We start from the raw sequence: 14,797 nt of genomic DNA on the forward strand, positions 1-14,797 counted from the left end.
ATTGGATAATTTAAGTTCTCCATCTAATTCTTTCTCAAAAGTCTCTTGATCTTAGGTAATTTGTATTCCCCCATAACTTTTATACTTAATTTTATGCTCAATTTTTATCATTTTTTATCAATTTCTACAGAAAATGCTGGTGTTCTCACAGCTACTTGTTAAAATATATCAGTCAGGGAGAATGACCTTCCCAATAGTGTAAGGCTTTCTAACCCCTGTATATGGAATGCTTGTGTTTTGTTTAAATCATTCTTGACTTCTACAGCAAGATTTAATAAAATTTTCAGTATAAGGCTTACACTTTGCTAAATTCTCTCTAAACAATTTTATTCTTTTATTTTATACATGGAATTGAGTGCTTAAATTTATTTTCAGATATTTTGTGGTACTGTGTCAGAAACAACATTGATTTTTTGTTGTTGCTGTTTTTGAGCCACACCCAGCTGTGCTGAGGGCCTTACTCCTGGCTCTGCACTCAGGTGCTCAGGGAACCAAGAATTCAACCTGTGTCAGCCACATGCAAAGCAAGTGCCCGACCTGCTGTACTATCACTCCAGCCCTGCACACCATTGATCATTATATATTGACCTTGATTCTGTGACCTTGCTTAACATTATTTATTAGTTTTTGTCTCTTTAAAACCACGTGGAAGGCTGGAGCGATGGCACAGTGGGTAGGGTGTTTGCCTTGCATGTGGCAGACCTGGGTTTGATCCCCGGCATCCCATATTGTTCCCCAAGCACTACCAGGAGTAATTCCTGAATGCAAGGCCAGGGGTAACCCCTGAACATGTCCAGGTCTGACCCAAAAAGCCAAATTTTTTTTTTTAATTAGAAATTAAAAGAAAATGTGCATGTGTATTCCTTGGGATTTTCTATGTATGCATTCATGTCACTTGTGACTAAACAAGTTTACTCTTCCAATTTGGAGGCCTTTCATTCCTTCTGGCAACCATCAGGGATTACCATGACAGCCCAAGCATGCTACGTCGTCACAGGCCCCTGCCCCGCCCGCCCGGCCTGGTGTGCAGAGGCTCCCCTCTCCTTGCCTCAGAGATCCCCTCTGTTCTCCATCCACTCTTAAATGTAGTTTTTGGGGGGGTCACACCCAGCGATGCACAAGGGTTACTCTTGGCTCTGCACTCAGGAATACTCCTGGCAGTGCTCAGGGGACCATAGAGGATGGTGGGAATCGAACCTGAGTCGGCTGCGTGCAAGGCAAACGCCCTACCCACAGTGTTTCAGCCCCTGTTCTCCATCCGCTCTTGCAGTGCCCGTCTCCGCCTCTTTCTAACCTCCAACGATGAGAGACCTTACTCAGAGCTCTGCCCTTTCTGCTATGGGAGGAAGGCATGTGGGGTCTTATCTCTGGGTCGGCACAGAGTCACCTCCTCACCTGAATATACCCCAATGTGACCGAGTCTGAAACGGGTCCTCTAACCTGGTCACCCCTAGATGTCCACACTTTCATAGTACTCATATCTTCCCTTTGCTCACTTAACCTCGGGTAGGCTCGGTAAGGAACAAGAGATGAGTCATCCGACTCTTTCCTCTCCGTCAACCAAACCTGGACCCAGTTCCGTGATCTCTGCTTCTAGTCCTTCTCTGCACCATCCCTCCCGGTGACGGCCTCCTAACTAATCTCGGTGCTGCGCCCTTGCACCCTCTACTGGCCATTGCTAGCACGGTAGGAAGAGTGAAATGAAGATCAATTCCTACCTCCCATACAGATCCCTCCAGCGGCTCCCCAGGGTCTTGGACCCTGGTCTCCTATTGGAATAGTTGGGGAGGCAGGCCAGACAGCTTCCCTAGCAGAAAGGACGTTTAGCCCCAGGGATGGAAGAGCTGGGGCAAACAGCCCCTTCATTGCAAGCAGAGTGCTCTCTTTGGTTCTGTATAGAACATCTGCTTCTGTTAGATCCAACAATTTAGTTGAAGAGACAAAAAGGATACTTTTTTTTTTTTTTTTTGCTTTTCGGGTCACACCCGGCAATGCACAGGGGTCACTCCTGGCTGTACACTCAGGAATTATTCCTGGCGGTGCTCAGGGGACCATATGGGATGCTGGGAATCGAACCCGGGTTGGCCTCATGCAAGGCAAACGCCCTACCTGCTGTGCTATTGCTCCAGCCCCCAAAATGAATAGACTTGTTTTGGTTTTTTGTACCTTTCCTTTCCTTTGTTGTTGCTGTGGCAGTGTGTGGGGGTGCACGTTTGATTGGGATGCAGAATCACTGATGTGTCTAGTGAGAGCCCACTTCCTGGCTCCCAGCAGGCAGTCCACACTGTGTATCCTACATGGCAAAAGCGCAAAGGAAGAGGGAAGGGGGTTAGAGCGGGGGACCTAGGAGGGCCTAGCTCAGTGGGCTAGAGGAAGGACCTAGTACTAGTGGGGTACTAGTACCAGCATTGCCAGCATAAGGCCACAGGTTCAGTGTCTGGTATCACCATACGCACCAAGCACAATCCTGGTAGCTCTATGGTCTGAAATCCAGCACTACAAGCAATTTCTGTCTGCCCCACAGCCAAGGGTTTGTGTGTGTGTGTGTGTGTGTGTGTCTGTGTGTGTGTGCACGTGCGTGTATGCCTGTGTGCTTGCACACCACAACTAAAGAGGTATGATATCTGGTGAGCACTACAATCTGAAGTATGTAAGCCTGCACTTCACAGCATCAAAGTAGAAAACAGAGTTCATTTCATAATCTAGAACCAACAGAGGAAGGGTAGGGAGCTCCCTGGTCTTGTCAGTGAGAACGCTACCCGGGTCCCGAGGACTCAATATACTGGTTCATCCAGTACCATCCCATGGGGTTAAGAGTTCAACACACTGGGGCTGGAGCAATAGCACAGCGGGTAGGGCGTTTGCCTTGTATTCGGCCGACCTGGGTTTGATTCCCAGCATTTCATATGGTCCCCCGAGCACCGCCAGGAGTAATTCCTGAGTGCATGATCCAGGAGTAACCCCTGTGCATTGCCAGGTGGGTGTGACCCCCCAAAAAAAGAGTCCAACACACACATTTAATCTATATAGATTCCATCTATTTAAAGCTCTGGAAAATGCAAATGAACCTGTGTAACCAGAGGTTACCCAAGGACAGCTGGAATGAAAGTGGGAGGAAGGAGGCAGGACTGGGACTATAAAGAAGTGAGAGGAAATTTGGAGACGAGGTCTATGTCTACTATCTTCATTGTGGTGATTTTTTTTTTTTTTGCAAAGCAACATAATTTTTATTGAAATTTATTTAGAAAGATGTGAGGGGAGAGAAAAGGAGGGGCATGTGTTCAAGAGAGAACACAGGTTTCTCCAGAGAAGGAATAAGCAAAGAGATATAGAGACAAGTGAGCGACATGTGTGTTCAAGGGAGAGCACAGACTCAAAGACTCAAGAGCAAGCCTTGGTGATTGTTTTTTTTTTTTTCATAGTACATACTATGTGGAACTTCCCAAAAGGTACATTTTGAATATGTCCAACTGTGTCAACTATAGCCCAATAAAATTTTTATTAAAAAACTGAATGGAGGAGCTGGAGCGATAGCATAATGGATAGGGTGTTTGCCTTGCATGTGGCCGACCCAGGTTCGATTCCCAGCATCCCATATGGTCCCCCAAGCACTGCCAGGAGTAATTCCTGAGTGCAGAGCCACGAGGAACCCCTGTGCATTGCCGGGTATGATCCAAAAAGCTTAATAATAATAATAATAATAATAACTGAATGGATTGTGGTTGGAGAGATAGTACAGTAGGTAAGGCACATGCATACAGTAATCTCAGGTTTGATCCCCAGCATCACCTATGGTCCAGAAGTCCCTCTAGGAGTTATTCCTGAGTGCAGAGCCATGAGCAAGCCCTGAGGGATGGAAGACGGTGGGAACGTAGCTCCACATTCTCTAGCCTTAGAAATTTCTTAGGATATTGGCAAGGATATCGTACTTGGCCTTCTCATACATGTCCCGGATAGCAGGTGGCAAGTCCTTGGTTGTCAGCTCCTCAGAGGCTCCCACAGAACGTCTCACCCGGGAAACCTGTGGGGGTAGTTCTGGAGCATCACTCGTGTCCCCAACTTTCTGTTCTGCCCATACTGACACTCCTGTCAGTGAGGTGGGTGACGGGCCCAGAAGTGGTGCCCATGGCCATTTTCCCTCAGAGCCCAGAGAACTCAGACCCTCGGGCTCCTCTCACCCACCATCACGCTTCACTGGGGGTTCAGTTTTCTCAAATGTGGAATGGGGAATGGGGCCAAGCTCTTGATAACCCTGACTGTCCCTCCCAACCTGGCCCCAGCTCTCATCCCTGGACTCCACTCCCTGCTCTCCTGCTAGTGTCCTAGTGATCCACTAGCTCTGTCGCCCCTACATTCCATAAGTTTTCACACCCGCCACCCTTCAGTTTGCATTGTGAAGGGTTTTTTGGGTCCCATTTTCCAGATGAGTAAACTGAGACCTCACACATCCAAGTCATTGGCCCAGACACGGCACTTCGGTCATCCTATAAAAACCAGGCAGAGGGGCTGGAGCAATAGCACAGCAGGTAGGGCGTTTGTCTTGCACACGGCCGATCCGGGTTCGATTCCCAGCATCCCATATAGCCTCCTGAGCACAGCCAGGAGTAATTCCTGAGTGCAGAGCCAGGAATAACCCCTGTTCATCGCCAGGTGTGACCCCCCCAAAAAAACCCAAAAAAACAAAAACCAGGCAGAGGTGCCAGAAGGAAAACAGACACAGGTAGAGCAGCCAAGGGTAGAGGTTGAGGGAAGCGGGGCAGTGGCTTTATGTCCTGGGGTGCAAGACTCACCTCCGGTTGTGACCTTTGGTCCGGGACACAGTTGACCATCAGGATGCGGATATTGGAGCCCGGTAGCAAGAAGATGCCGGCACATTCTCGCTCCTCCTGTGAGGGAGCGGTCACAGCGCTGGGAGTGTCCCCATGTCCACGTCTCCACCTGGTTCCCTGCAGTCCTGGCTCTGGAGAATGCGCCCTCCCCGACCCACTACTGCCTCTTCCCCATCCCCCTCAGACCAGAGGTGCACAATGACCATCACCCCAGAGCCCTCGGAAAGACGGACTGTGGCTGTAAGGGCCTGGCGGGCTGCAGGCGCAGTTGCAAAGGGCAAGGCCAGATGGAAGCATAGGAACCAACAGGGCTGGGAAAGGGCCTCACAGGTCAGCACGCCCAGAGCAAGTTGGGTTTGTTTAAAACTGAATGCATATAAAAAAAATGACAGATGACAAACCATCAACAGGAATGGTGACTGTCCCTGGGTAGTGGGTCTGGTGGAGATTTTATTCTATTGTATTTTCTTTCTCAATTTTTGGTCTTTTTTTTTTTTTCTTTTTGGGTCACACCAGCAATGTTCAGGGGTTGCTCCTGGCTCTGCACTCAGGAATTACCCTTCGAGTGCTTGGGGAACCATATGGGATTCAATTCAACCAACCTAGGTCGGCCGCATGCAAGGCAAAAGTACCCGCTGTACTATCGCTCTGGCCCCTTTCCATGTTTATTTAGTCTGCTACAATAAAATGGCATTCTTCTCATTTTTATAAAAGCAAAAATCAGATGGGCTGGACATGTAATGTGATTCAGAGACGCCCGCTGGACCAGAGCTGTCACCGACTGGATCCCACGGGATGTCATAAGACCACGTGGCCACCCACCAACGAGATGGTCAGACTTCTTCGTCAAAACCCTGAATGAACGATTTGAGGCTCTTCCTGTTCCTGGAGTAAGCAGATATTATTGGGCTGCACTAGCACTCGACAGGGATAAATGGAGACGATACTGGCACCCGCTGGAGCAAATCGAAGATCAACTGGATGATAAGTGATACAAGTGATACAAGTGATTATAAAAGCATTTTGTGGGGCCAAAGCGACAGTACAGTGGCAAGGGCACTTGCCTTACACGTGGCCTACCTGAGTTCAATCTGTAGCACCTCATATTGTCCCCCGAGCTCACCAGGAATGATCCCTGAGTGCAGAGCCAGTAGTAAGGCCCTCCAAAAGCAGTTACTTTGAGATGGATTAGGCTCCTGACTTGTTCTTTCTCTTTTCATATTTAGTATTTAAAATTAAAAGGCATGTGTTGCTTTTTCTAACAAGGACTTCCAATAATTTATATTAAGAAAAAGCAACAAGGAAAAAAAATAATGTTGCTAGGTGCCACCCCAGCACCAGGATATACCCAGGGTAGCTTGGGACGCCTGGCAGTGCAGGGAATCAGACTCAAGCACCCGAACCATTTTGAACCATCTCTCCAAGTAGGGGGTGAAGGGACTTTTAATAAGGCTTTTGGGGCTGGATCATAGGAACTAACAGGGCTAAGTTTATGCTTTCAATGCAAAGAACTTGAGTTTGATCCCTTGCCCTCAAGGGTGACCTGAAGCATAAAGTTGGGAGACCCCCTCAGCAACACTGGATAGGGGCTCTCAAAGCAAAGCAAACAATGAAATAAGCAAAAAGGTCTTCCCACAGTCAAACCTCACATGGCAATTGGGGTGGAGAGGCACATATTCCCCCGTAGGTGGGATGGCGGTGCTTACCCCATTATCCTGGAAGTCACAGTTCTGGCCCTGTCTCCACTGGTTTGACTGGCACATGGTCGCTTTAGCCCGGAAATGGAACAGGTACTTGTTGGTGGCATTCTAGAGAAGCAAGAGAAAGTTTCTAGTCATCTCTCTCCCATCCTCCATCTTCCAGCACAGAGAGAGGGGACAGTGATAAACTAGAAAGGCCCAAGCAGAGGTCTGTTCTTTCTCCCCAAACCAAAGCCCTCACACAAGCCTGGTGGGATGAGGGGCTTTTGGAAACTAGTCAAAGAATGCCACTTCAGGGCCAGAATGATATTATAGCACGTGGGGCACTTGCCTTGCATGTGGCCAGCTCAGGTTCAGTCCCTGGCACCCCATACTGACCCCCGAGCCCTGCCAGGAGTGATCCCTGTGCACAGAGCCAGGAGTAAGTCCTGAGCACTTCTGGACTTGACACACCCCAAAACAAACACCCCAAAGAACAGCACTTCAGAGCTGTCTGGGGCCCATTCCGTCGAAGAGCAAGAGTCTGCCCTGTATGTCTGCTGCAAGGAGAGAGGTAATGGGTGGACGGGTGGTTGTATCTCTGCTGCAAGGAGAGAGGTAGTGGGTGGACGGTTGGGTAGGGGACACTGGATCCCCCTGGAGAGGAGCAGGTCACACCCCTTAACTCTTGTCTGTCCTCTGAAACTGTTTTTGCATATTCCTCCAGCCCCCCAGACCCACATTTCATCCCTAGGCCAAGCCCTACATATACCTGCCATCTAGCTGCCAGGCCTGAAGGGAGACTTTATGGAACATTATGATTTTAACAACAGCTCCTATTCACCGGACACACACTGCTGCTACCCGCAGCCTCTCCTGCCCACACTCTTGGCTGCTATAAGGCTGGCCTTGCCCCCCTGGCTGGAGTGCTTAGACTCACCAAAGTGGACTCTGGGAAGCTTTGCAGCAGGCCGAAGAGTGGCTGCCCGTGTTGCTCATGGTTGAAGAGCTGTAAGGCCTGGCTGAACAACTCCTCATAGCTGGAATGGCGTTGGGCCACGCAGGCCATGGCTGCCAAGGCCACTATGAGCATGAGCACCCTCCAGCCTCCTGCCATTGTCCCGTCTCCCCTCCACTCCCACTTGCAGCCCCTTTTAAGTCCTACTTAGGCCAGCTTGCCCAAGGGGTGTTGGCAACATGTTGGTCTGTGTGCCGCCCTGGACAGGATTTCTCCTTTCCTGGGCTAGAGGCCCCACACTGACCAATGTTTCAAAAGAACTTTGACTAAGAGGAAAAGACATCTGGGCAATAGGCCAGGTCTAGGAATGGGGTGAGAACGCTGAGCTGGGCATAGTGTAGGCACGACCCTTACTCTGGGCCTCAGCATTCCCACAGGGCCTTGAAGCAGCTACCTCCAGCTCTGACAGTCCAGAACCTCCAGCTGTTTATGCCTGGTTGAACAAATACTCAGCACCAATGGCCTCTGTATATAATAGCTTCTCAGCCAAGTGCACAAGAGTGGTGCCATCTGAGGCTGTCTCAGGTTGCCATCTTCAGTGCTACATATGGTTTGGTTTTTTTGGTAAAATTTGGGCAGGAATGTAAGTCAGTGGTAGAACACATGCTTTGCATATATGAGAATCTGAGTTTGATTCCCAATCTGCAGAGGTGCACGTACACACACACACACACACACACACACACACACACACACACTCACTCATTCACTCACAAATTGGTTACTTACATGTGACCAACTCCAGACTGATCCTTGATCGCTGCCTCCAATCCAGAGTCAGGAGTAGCCTCCAAACACCACTGGGTGTGTCTCGAAACCAAAAACCAAAGTAATCCAGATGCCTAACTCTGAAAACATTGTGACATTTGACCTTTAGTGGCACACAGTGCCACATGGCTGGAGGGTGGCAGCTCCTCCACAGAGTCTCACTGGCCACCTTTCTCTGGAACTCCTTGCAGGCAAGGTAAGCAGGCCACATATGAACCAGGGTAATTATTTTAAAATGTATGTGAAGGCCCAACTCTTTGCCGATTTTTTTAGTTTTACTTTTAAATTGTTTTAAATTTTATTTTATTTTTACAAGATTGCTCACAATAATTTGTTACCTTCAATATTCCAGTACCAATCCCACCACCATTACACCTTACTCACCATATTTATTTTGAATTTTCCCAATTGCCACCCAAGTCTGCCCCAATAGCAGGCCCTAAGCTATTTTGTATTGCTTTTTATGAATAATTCTCTAAAAATGATCAAAAAAGTTTCCTCAGAAGAAAGTGTGTGAAGATTGTTGTATCTCACCGTGCAGCTATCGAGCCCTTCTATAAGAGACTACTAACATGTTGTTACAGGCTGAGTCTTGTGTGCTAACATTATTTTAATTGAGATTCGTTGCCTTCTACCTTACATCCTATCCAATGTGGGCTACTCCTGGTATATCGGCGGTATAGAGTATGAGATGTTGCAGCTGTGTGCTCCAGAAATTCTAAAATTTTCAAATAAAGTGATACAGCTGGAGTTAAATTTTTAACTGGATGGTGACTTTGGGGTCTGAGGCATCTCTGCAACTTTTTTTTTCTTTTTGGGTCACACCAGACAATGCACAGGGGTCACTCCTGGCTCTGCACTCAGGAATTACCCCTGATGGTGCTCAGGGGACTATATGGGATGCTGGAAATCGAACCCGGGTCAGCTGCATGTAAGGCAAATGCCTACCCACTGTGCTATCACTCCAGCCCCTCTCTACAACTTTTTGATCTCTTTCGAGATTTATCTGTGAGTCTCTGCATCATGGCTGGTTATGGGGCTTACATGATATGGTGCTGGAGGCAGTTCTTGGGTGTGACTGCCAGGGTCCTGGATGAACAGGGTGATGGGGAAGGGTTACTCATCCCTAATTTTGTGAGAGCCTGGAGATTTTGGTCACAAAATCTTCATACCTCAGTTTTCAACAGATTCATTCATGGGTGAGGCTCTTCTGAGCCTGTGGAGATCGGCTGTGAGCATGGTGGTGACTGGATTCCAGAGGTTTTCGGCTGCCTGGGCTCTGTTAGAACAGGTGGGGGGACTCACCCATCCCTCTCTGGGGTGCCCGGATATGAGATTCAGCCAAACCAGGGTGATGTCGCAGGAATAGGCACTCCAGGTAGCAGCTCAGAAGAGGACCAGCAATGGCCTCATCTTGACTTGGCTTCATGGGGGATTTGCCTGTTAACCCTGGGCTGCAGGGTCCTACTCTTCTTCTTTTGTGGGGAGAGCCCCACCGAGCAATGCTCAGGAGTTAGTCCTGGCTCTTCACTCAGGAATTATTCCTGGCGGGCTCTGTGGACCTTATGGGATACTGGGGATTAAACTCCAAGTCTGCTGCATACAAGACAAGCCTGACCCACTCCAGCCCTGTCCTGCTTTTCTGAAGGAAACTCAGAATGTGGGAGAACAACCTAACAGTGCTTCCACTGGACCCCTCGGGTGGGAAAACCAAGGCACTGAGCAGCTCAGGATTCTTCCTCTAAAAGCTAAGGGTAGATGTGGAAGGTCAGAGTCAGAAGTAGGAGAAAGGGCCAAAGCAGGGACAGTCCTGCCTAGGCCCAACGGGTCCCTGGAGCCCAAGTTTCATTTTATAATGCACGCAGGCATGGTGAATGGTGGGAAACTAGTCTCAGACTACATATGCTTCACTCTGTGGCACATTCTTCTGTGTCTGTCCCTTTTTGGAAGACAAATCCAGAGAGTGATCAGAGGTCCTGCATACCACAGGTTCTTAGCAGAGGAAGGAGGCTCCACTCTAAGTGGCCTTGTAGGAGCTAGTCTTGTACCCATCACCGGGAAGGAGAGAAAAGAGAAGAGGGCAGCACCCATGGTGGGCTTTTCTGCAGTAGCTAAGCAATGGTTATCAACTGGGAAAATTTTGTTCCTCACCCCCTCCTCAAGACAGTTGTCAAGATCTAGAGCTGTGTTTCTTGGTTTTATTTATTTATTTATTTATTTATTTATTTTTGTGTGTGAGAGGACACACCTGCTGGTGCTCGGGACTTACTTCTGGTTCTGTGCTCAGAGATCACTCCTGGTAGGCTGAGGGGACCATATGTGGTGCCAACAAGAATAGGACTGAACCTGGGTCTGCTGTGGACAAGGCGAGTGCCCTATCCACTGTACTATCACTCTGGCCCTCGAAGGTGATTTTTGTTTTAAATCTCCACAACTGGCGTCCAGTGGCTTTAGGCCATAATGCTGCTAAGCCCTCCTCAATGTACAGGAGAGCCCAAACCCAAAACCCAGTGAAGAATGGTCTTGCCTCAAACGTCAATAAGGCTGAGGTTGGGAAATCCTGAGGCAGAGCAATACATGAGATGAGTACATAACAACTGGATGGATCAATCTTAAGAGCACATGATGTTCGGTAACAAAAGGAAGAAACAGTGGTGGATGTATGTAATTGCACGCCCCTCCCCTTTTAAATAGGTGACACACCAGTGGTTCATCCATGTAGTTCTTGGGATCAAACTTAAGGCCTCCACCTACGAGGCCTGTGCTCTACCATTTGAGACATCCCAAAACTCTCCCGTTCAAAAACTGATATACATTTTATAACTCCCTAAACTGCAGGAAAGACCTATGGTTGAGAGGTCAGGAAATGGAATGTGTGTGTGATGTGGGGGAAAAAAGCTTGCACAGACCAAGCCAGACTATGCCAGTATAACCCCTAATATAAAGTGTCATTCCTTGCATGGAAATCATCTACTATCAATACCCAGCAAGTATTATTAACAAGGTGCCTGTAAGAATGTTCACTAAAATGTGAATCTTTTCTCTTTATGGAGCTGGAAAGAGACTTTTGCATTACTTACCACAAATTATTTTCCCTTTGTTTTCCCTTACTGTAGCAATGACTGGAGGTGACATACTTTATCTGCAGTGCTCAAACACCCTTGGAATCTGGGATGGTGTCAGGGATCTGGTCCTTAAAAAATTTTAGTTGGGGAACAGAATAAATAATACAGAGGTTAGAGTTCTCACCTTGCATGTGACCAGCCATTGTATAAATCTCCAGAACCACATATGGCATCCTGAGCCAGGGCTTGCTGTTAAGCACAGAGCCAGGAATCGCCCCTGAGCACCACCAGCTGTGGCCCCAACCCCCCACCTGCGTTTGATACCTAGCACCCTGAGCCCACCAGGAGTAATCCCTCAGCACAAAGCCAGGAGTAAGCCTTGAAAACAGCCGGCTGTGGCCCCAAAACCCAAACAAATAAAAACAGTGGAGGGGAAGTGCTCCCAAGCAGGGGTCAGGAGACCCGAGGGTCAGTTGGCCAATGGGGGTAGATGTTTAGTGCTCAGGCCTGAAGATGTACCACTTGGGCCCTGTGGTTCTGAGCCCATGGGTTACACCTCACAGTTTGGGGTGGTATGTGGTGGCCATGGAGTGATGGATCAAAACCAAGATCCTGCACATGCAAAGCATGTGACCCCTGTGCAATCTTCCTGGGCCCCCATTCACAACCATTGGTTTTCCTCACAAGCATCTCCAAGCCTTGCACAGAGCTGGCACAGATCTGTGACTCCTTTAGAATGTTGCACAGCTCCTAGGCTTCTCTGAGCAAACAACTGGAGTCAAAGCCTTTCCAAGGCCAGAGAACCATGAAGAAAGGGGCCAGTCCTTTGGGCAAGGCTCTGCACTTCCTGAGCCTCAGCTTCCCCTTGGGTAATGGGGTGATTACCAAAGGGGCAAAGTCCAGGAACCCTTGCCCTTGCCCAAGTAACATTCATAAGTTATTTACATTCATAAGTGGAAATAGGGGTGTGGCCACACTCCTGATGTTTCAGAACCTTCATGTGTTCCACTGTCCACAGACCCAGAGACACTGGCCTGGAAGGTCCTGGCATCTGCACCCTCCAGAAATCACCCCAGCCCGATAGAGCAGGTTGTGTATCCCAGAAGTCCTACCCAGCTTCTCAGCTTTCACTGCCTGGCGCCAGGCAATTCAGAAGAGTGAGTTTGGGTAGCCCCAAAAGCCCTATCTTGGGGTCCAAAAGGCCTTCCTTATCTATACCTAAACTAAGGTCTTGTTCTAGGCAGGAAGGAACAACCTCCTTTGGTTCCTTCCATTCACAGATACCAGCACAAGGGCCCAAATCAAACCTGGTTCTGAGCAAAAGGGAAAAAGGGGAAAGAATAATACGAAAGAAAGAATGGGCCAAAGAAGTAGATCAGCAGGTCAGGTACTTGCATTGCACACGGCTGACCTGCATTTGATCCCTGGCATTCTGTATAGACCCCTGAGCAGGAGTGATTCCTGAGTGCAGAGTCTGGGATTACCCCAGAGCATCACTGGGTTTGGGCCAAAAAACAAAACACACACACACACACACACACACACACACACACACACACACACACACGAAAAGGAAAGAAAGAACAAACTAAATGCCAAAACCCCATTATTTCAAGTCTGCTTTTCTCCCCTTTTTGGGTCGCACCCAGTGATGCTAAGGGGTTACTCCTGGCTCTGCACTCAGGAATTACTCCTGGCAGTGGTCAGGGGACTATATGGCATGCTGGGGATTGAACCCAGGTTGGCCATGTGCAAGGCAAATGCCTTACCCGCTGTGCTATTGCTCTGGCACCCTGCTGGGCTTTTGTGGACCCAGTGCCCAGTATTTTTTTTTTTTTTGCTTTCTGGGTCACACCCGGCGATGCACAGGGGTTACTCCTGACTCTGCACTCAGGAATTACTCCTGGCGGTGCTTGGGGGACCATATGGGATGCTGGGACTCGAACCTGGGTCGGCCACGTGCAAGGCAAACGCCCTACTCGCTGTGTTCCAGCCCCCCCAGTGCCCAGTATTGCTGCCACTCTGTGGCCTGAGTGTTAGCTGCTAGCAGAGCTAGAGAGAGGCTCTGGTTTGAGGCTGGGCCTCAGAAGACCTGATGTCTTGCATATCTGTAAACACTTTTGTGGTGCTTCTTGCAGAGGAAAAGTAGCTTTGGAATCTTCTGGAGGGAGGGATGCTGTTCCAGGAGTTGGGTAAGTGAGGGGAAAGGCTGGAGTATTGCAGGTTCTCTGTTCCATTCTGAGGGCTCTTGCCTTCCATGTAGCCAACCCGGACTCAAATCCCCACTTATGATCACATGAGCACAGCCATGGGTCACTTCTGTGACCCAAAAACCAAAAAAGTAATTTGTCTTGATTACTGTATATTTGTAGTGTGTTGACCACATCCAGCTGTCCTCAGGGTTTATTTCTGGCTCTGTGCTCAGGGATAACTCCTGGTGGTGCTGAGGGTCCAACCTAGGTCAGTGAGTGCCTTGCTGGTCCCTTGATTTATATTTTAACAGGGGAAATATACACACTGACAATGATTCTTATCTGTTATCAACACAGTGAGAAAAACAGTGCGAGACAAACTTTAAGAGCATAGGTCACTCTCTGGGAGGAACTGTTTCCACAAAGAGAGAACCACTTCTCCCAGAGACATCCTTCCTGCCATCTCCTCCCGTTGCCTCAGCATTTGAAGTCCCCTTAGGAGACCTCTGGATCTTTGATGCCTCTCACACTGATTGTGTTCAGGTAACTGCTACCCTATGATATGGACTGACCTGGTCCCCTGAATTTATATGAGTTTTGTTTGTTTGTTTTTGGGTCACACCCAGCGATGCTCAGGGGTTACTCCTGGCTCTGCATTCAGGAATTACTCCTGGTGGTGCTTGGTGGGCCATATAGGATGCCGGGAATTGAGCCCTGGTCAGCCACGTGCAAGGCAAATGCCCTACCCACTGTACTATCACTCTGGCCCCTAAATTAATATGTTTAAATACTATTTTTTTCTTTTTGGGTCACACCCAGAGATGCTCAGGGGTTACTCCTGGCTCTGCACTCAGGAATTACTCCTGGCAGTGCTTGGGGGACCATATGTGATGCTGGGAATTGAACCCAGGTTGGCTACGTGCAAGGCAAACGCCCTACCCGCTGTGCTATCACTTCAGCCCCTACGTACTATTTTTAAGTACTAATAATCCCTGTATTTCATCTGTGACTATATTTAGAGGTAGAATTTTTATTGTATTTTTAGATTTTGAGTTTTTGGGTATTGTTAGGAATCTCCAAAGCCTCACATGTGTGAGGCAGGGAAAATGCTGTAAGACTGAGACCCATCACCTTCCCCTCCCATTTATTTCAGGTTTTGGGGCCTTACCCAGTGGTACTCGAGGATATTCCTGCTCAGTGATGGGGAATCATGCAGATTCTCAGGGATCTAACCAGGGCTCCTGCA

The 14,797-nt window shown here is 48.6% G+C and overlaps 1 protein-coding gene across 1 annotated transcript; it reads right to left on the reverse strand.

The window, feature by feature from the left end:
- Window positions 1–3,876: 3,876 nt before the first annotated feature.
- LOC101547517 (15 kDa protein B-like) lies at window positions 3,877–7,625 on the reverse strand. The gene is made up of 4 exons (XM_055134071.1): window positions 7,449–7,625; window positions 6,536–6,637; window positions 4,791–4,886; window positions 3,877–4,021 (listed from the first exon to the last, which is right to left on the reverse strand). Exons 1-4 carry the CDS (start codon window positions 7,623–7,625, stop codon window positions 3,893–3,895), a joined length of 504 nt encoding a protein of 167 aa, XP_054990046.1. The 3' UTR covers window positions 3,877–3,892.
- Window positions 7,626–14,797: the final 7,172 nt, after the last annotated feature.

The sequence above is a fragment of the Sorex araneus genome, chromosome 4 (assembly GCF_027595985.1).
Source record: "Sorex araneus isolate mSorAra2 chromosome 4, mSorAra2.pri, whole genome shotgun sequence".
NCBI lineage: Eukaryota > Metazoa > Chordata > Mammalia > Eulipotyphla > Soricidae > Sorex > Sorex araneus.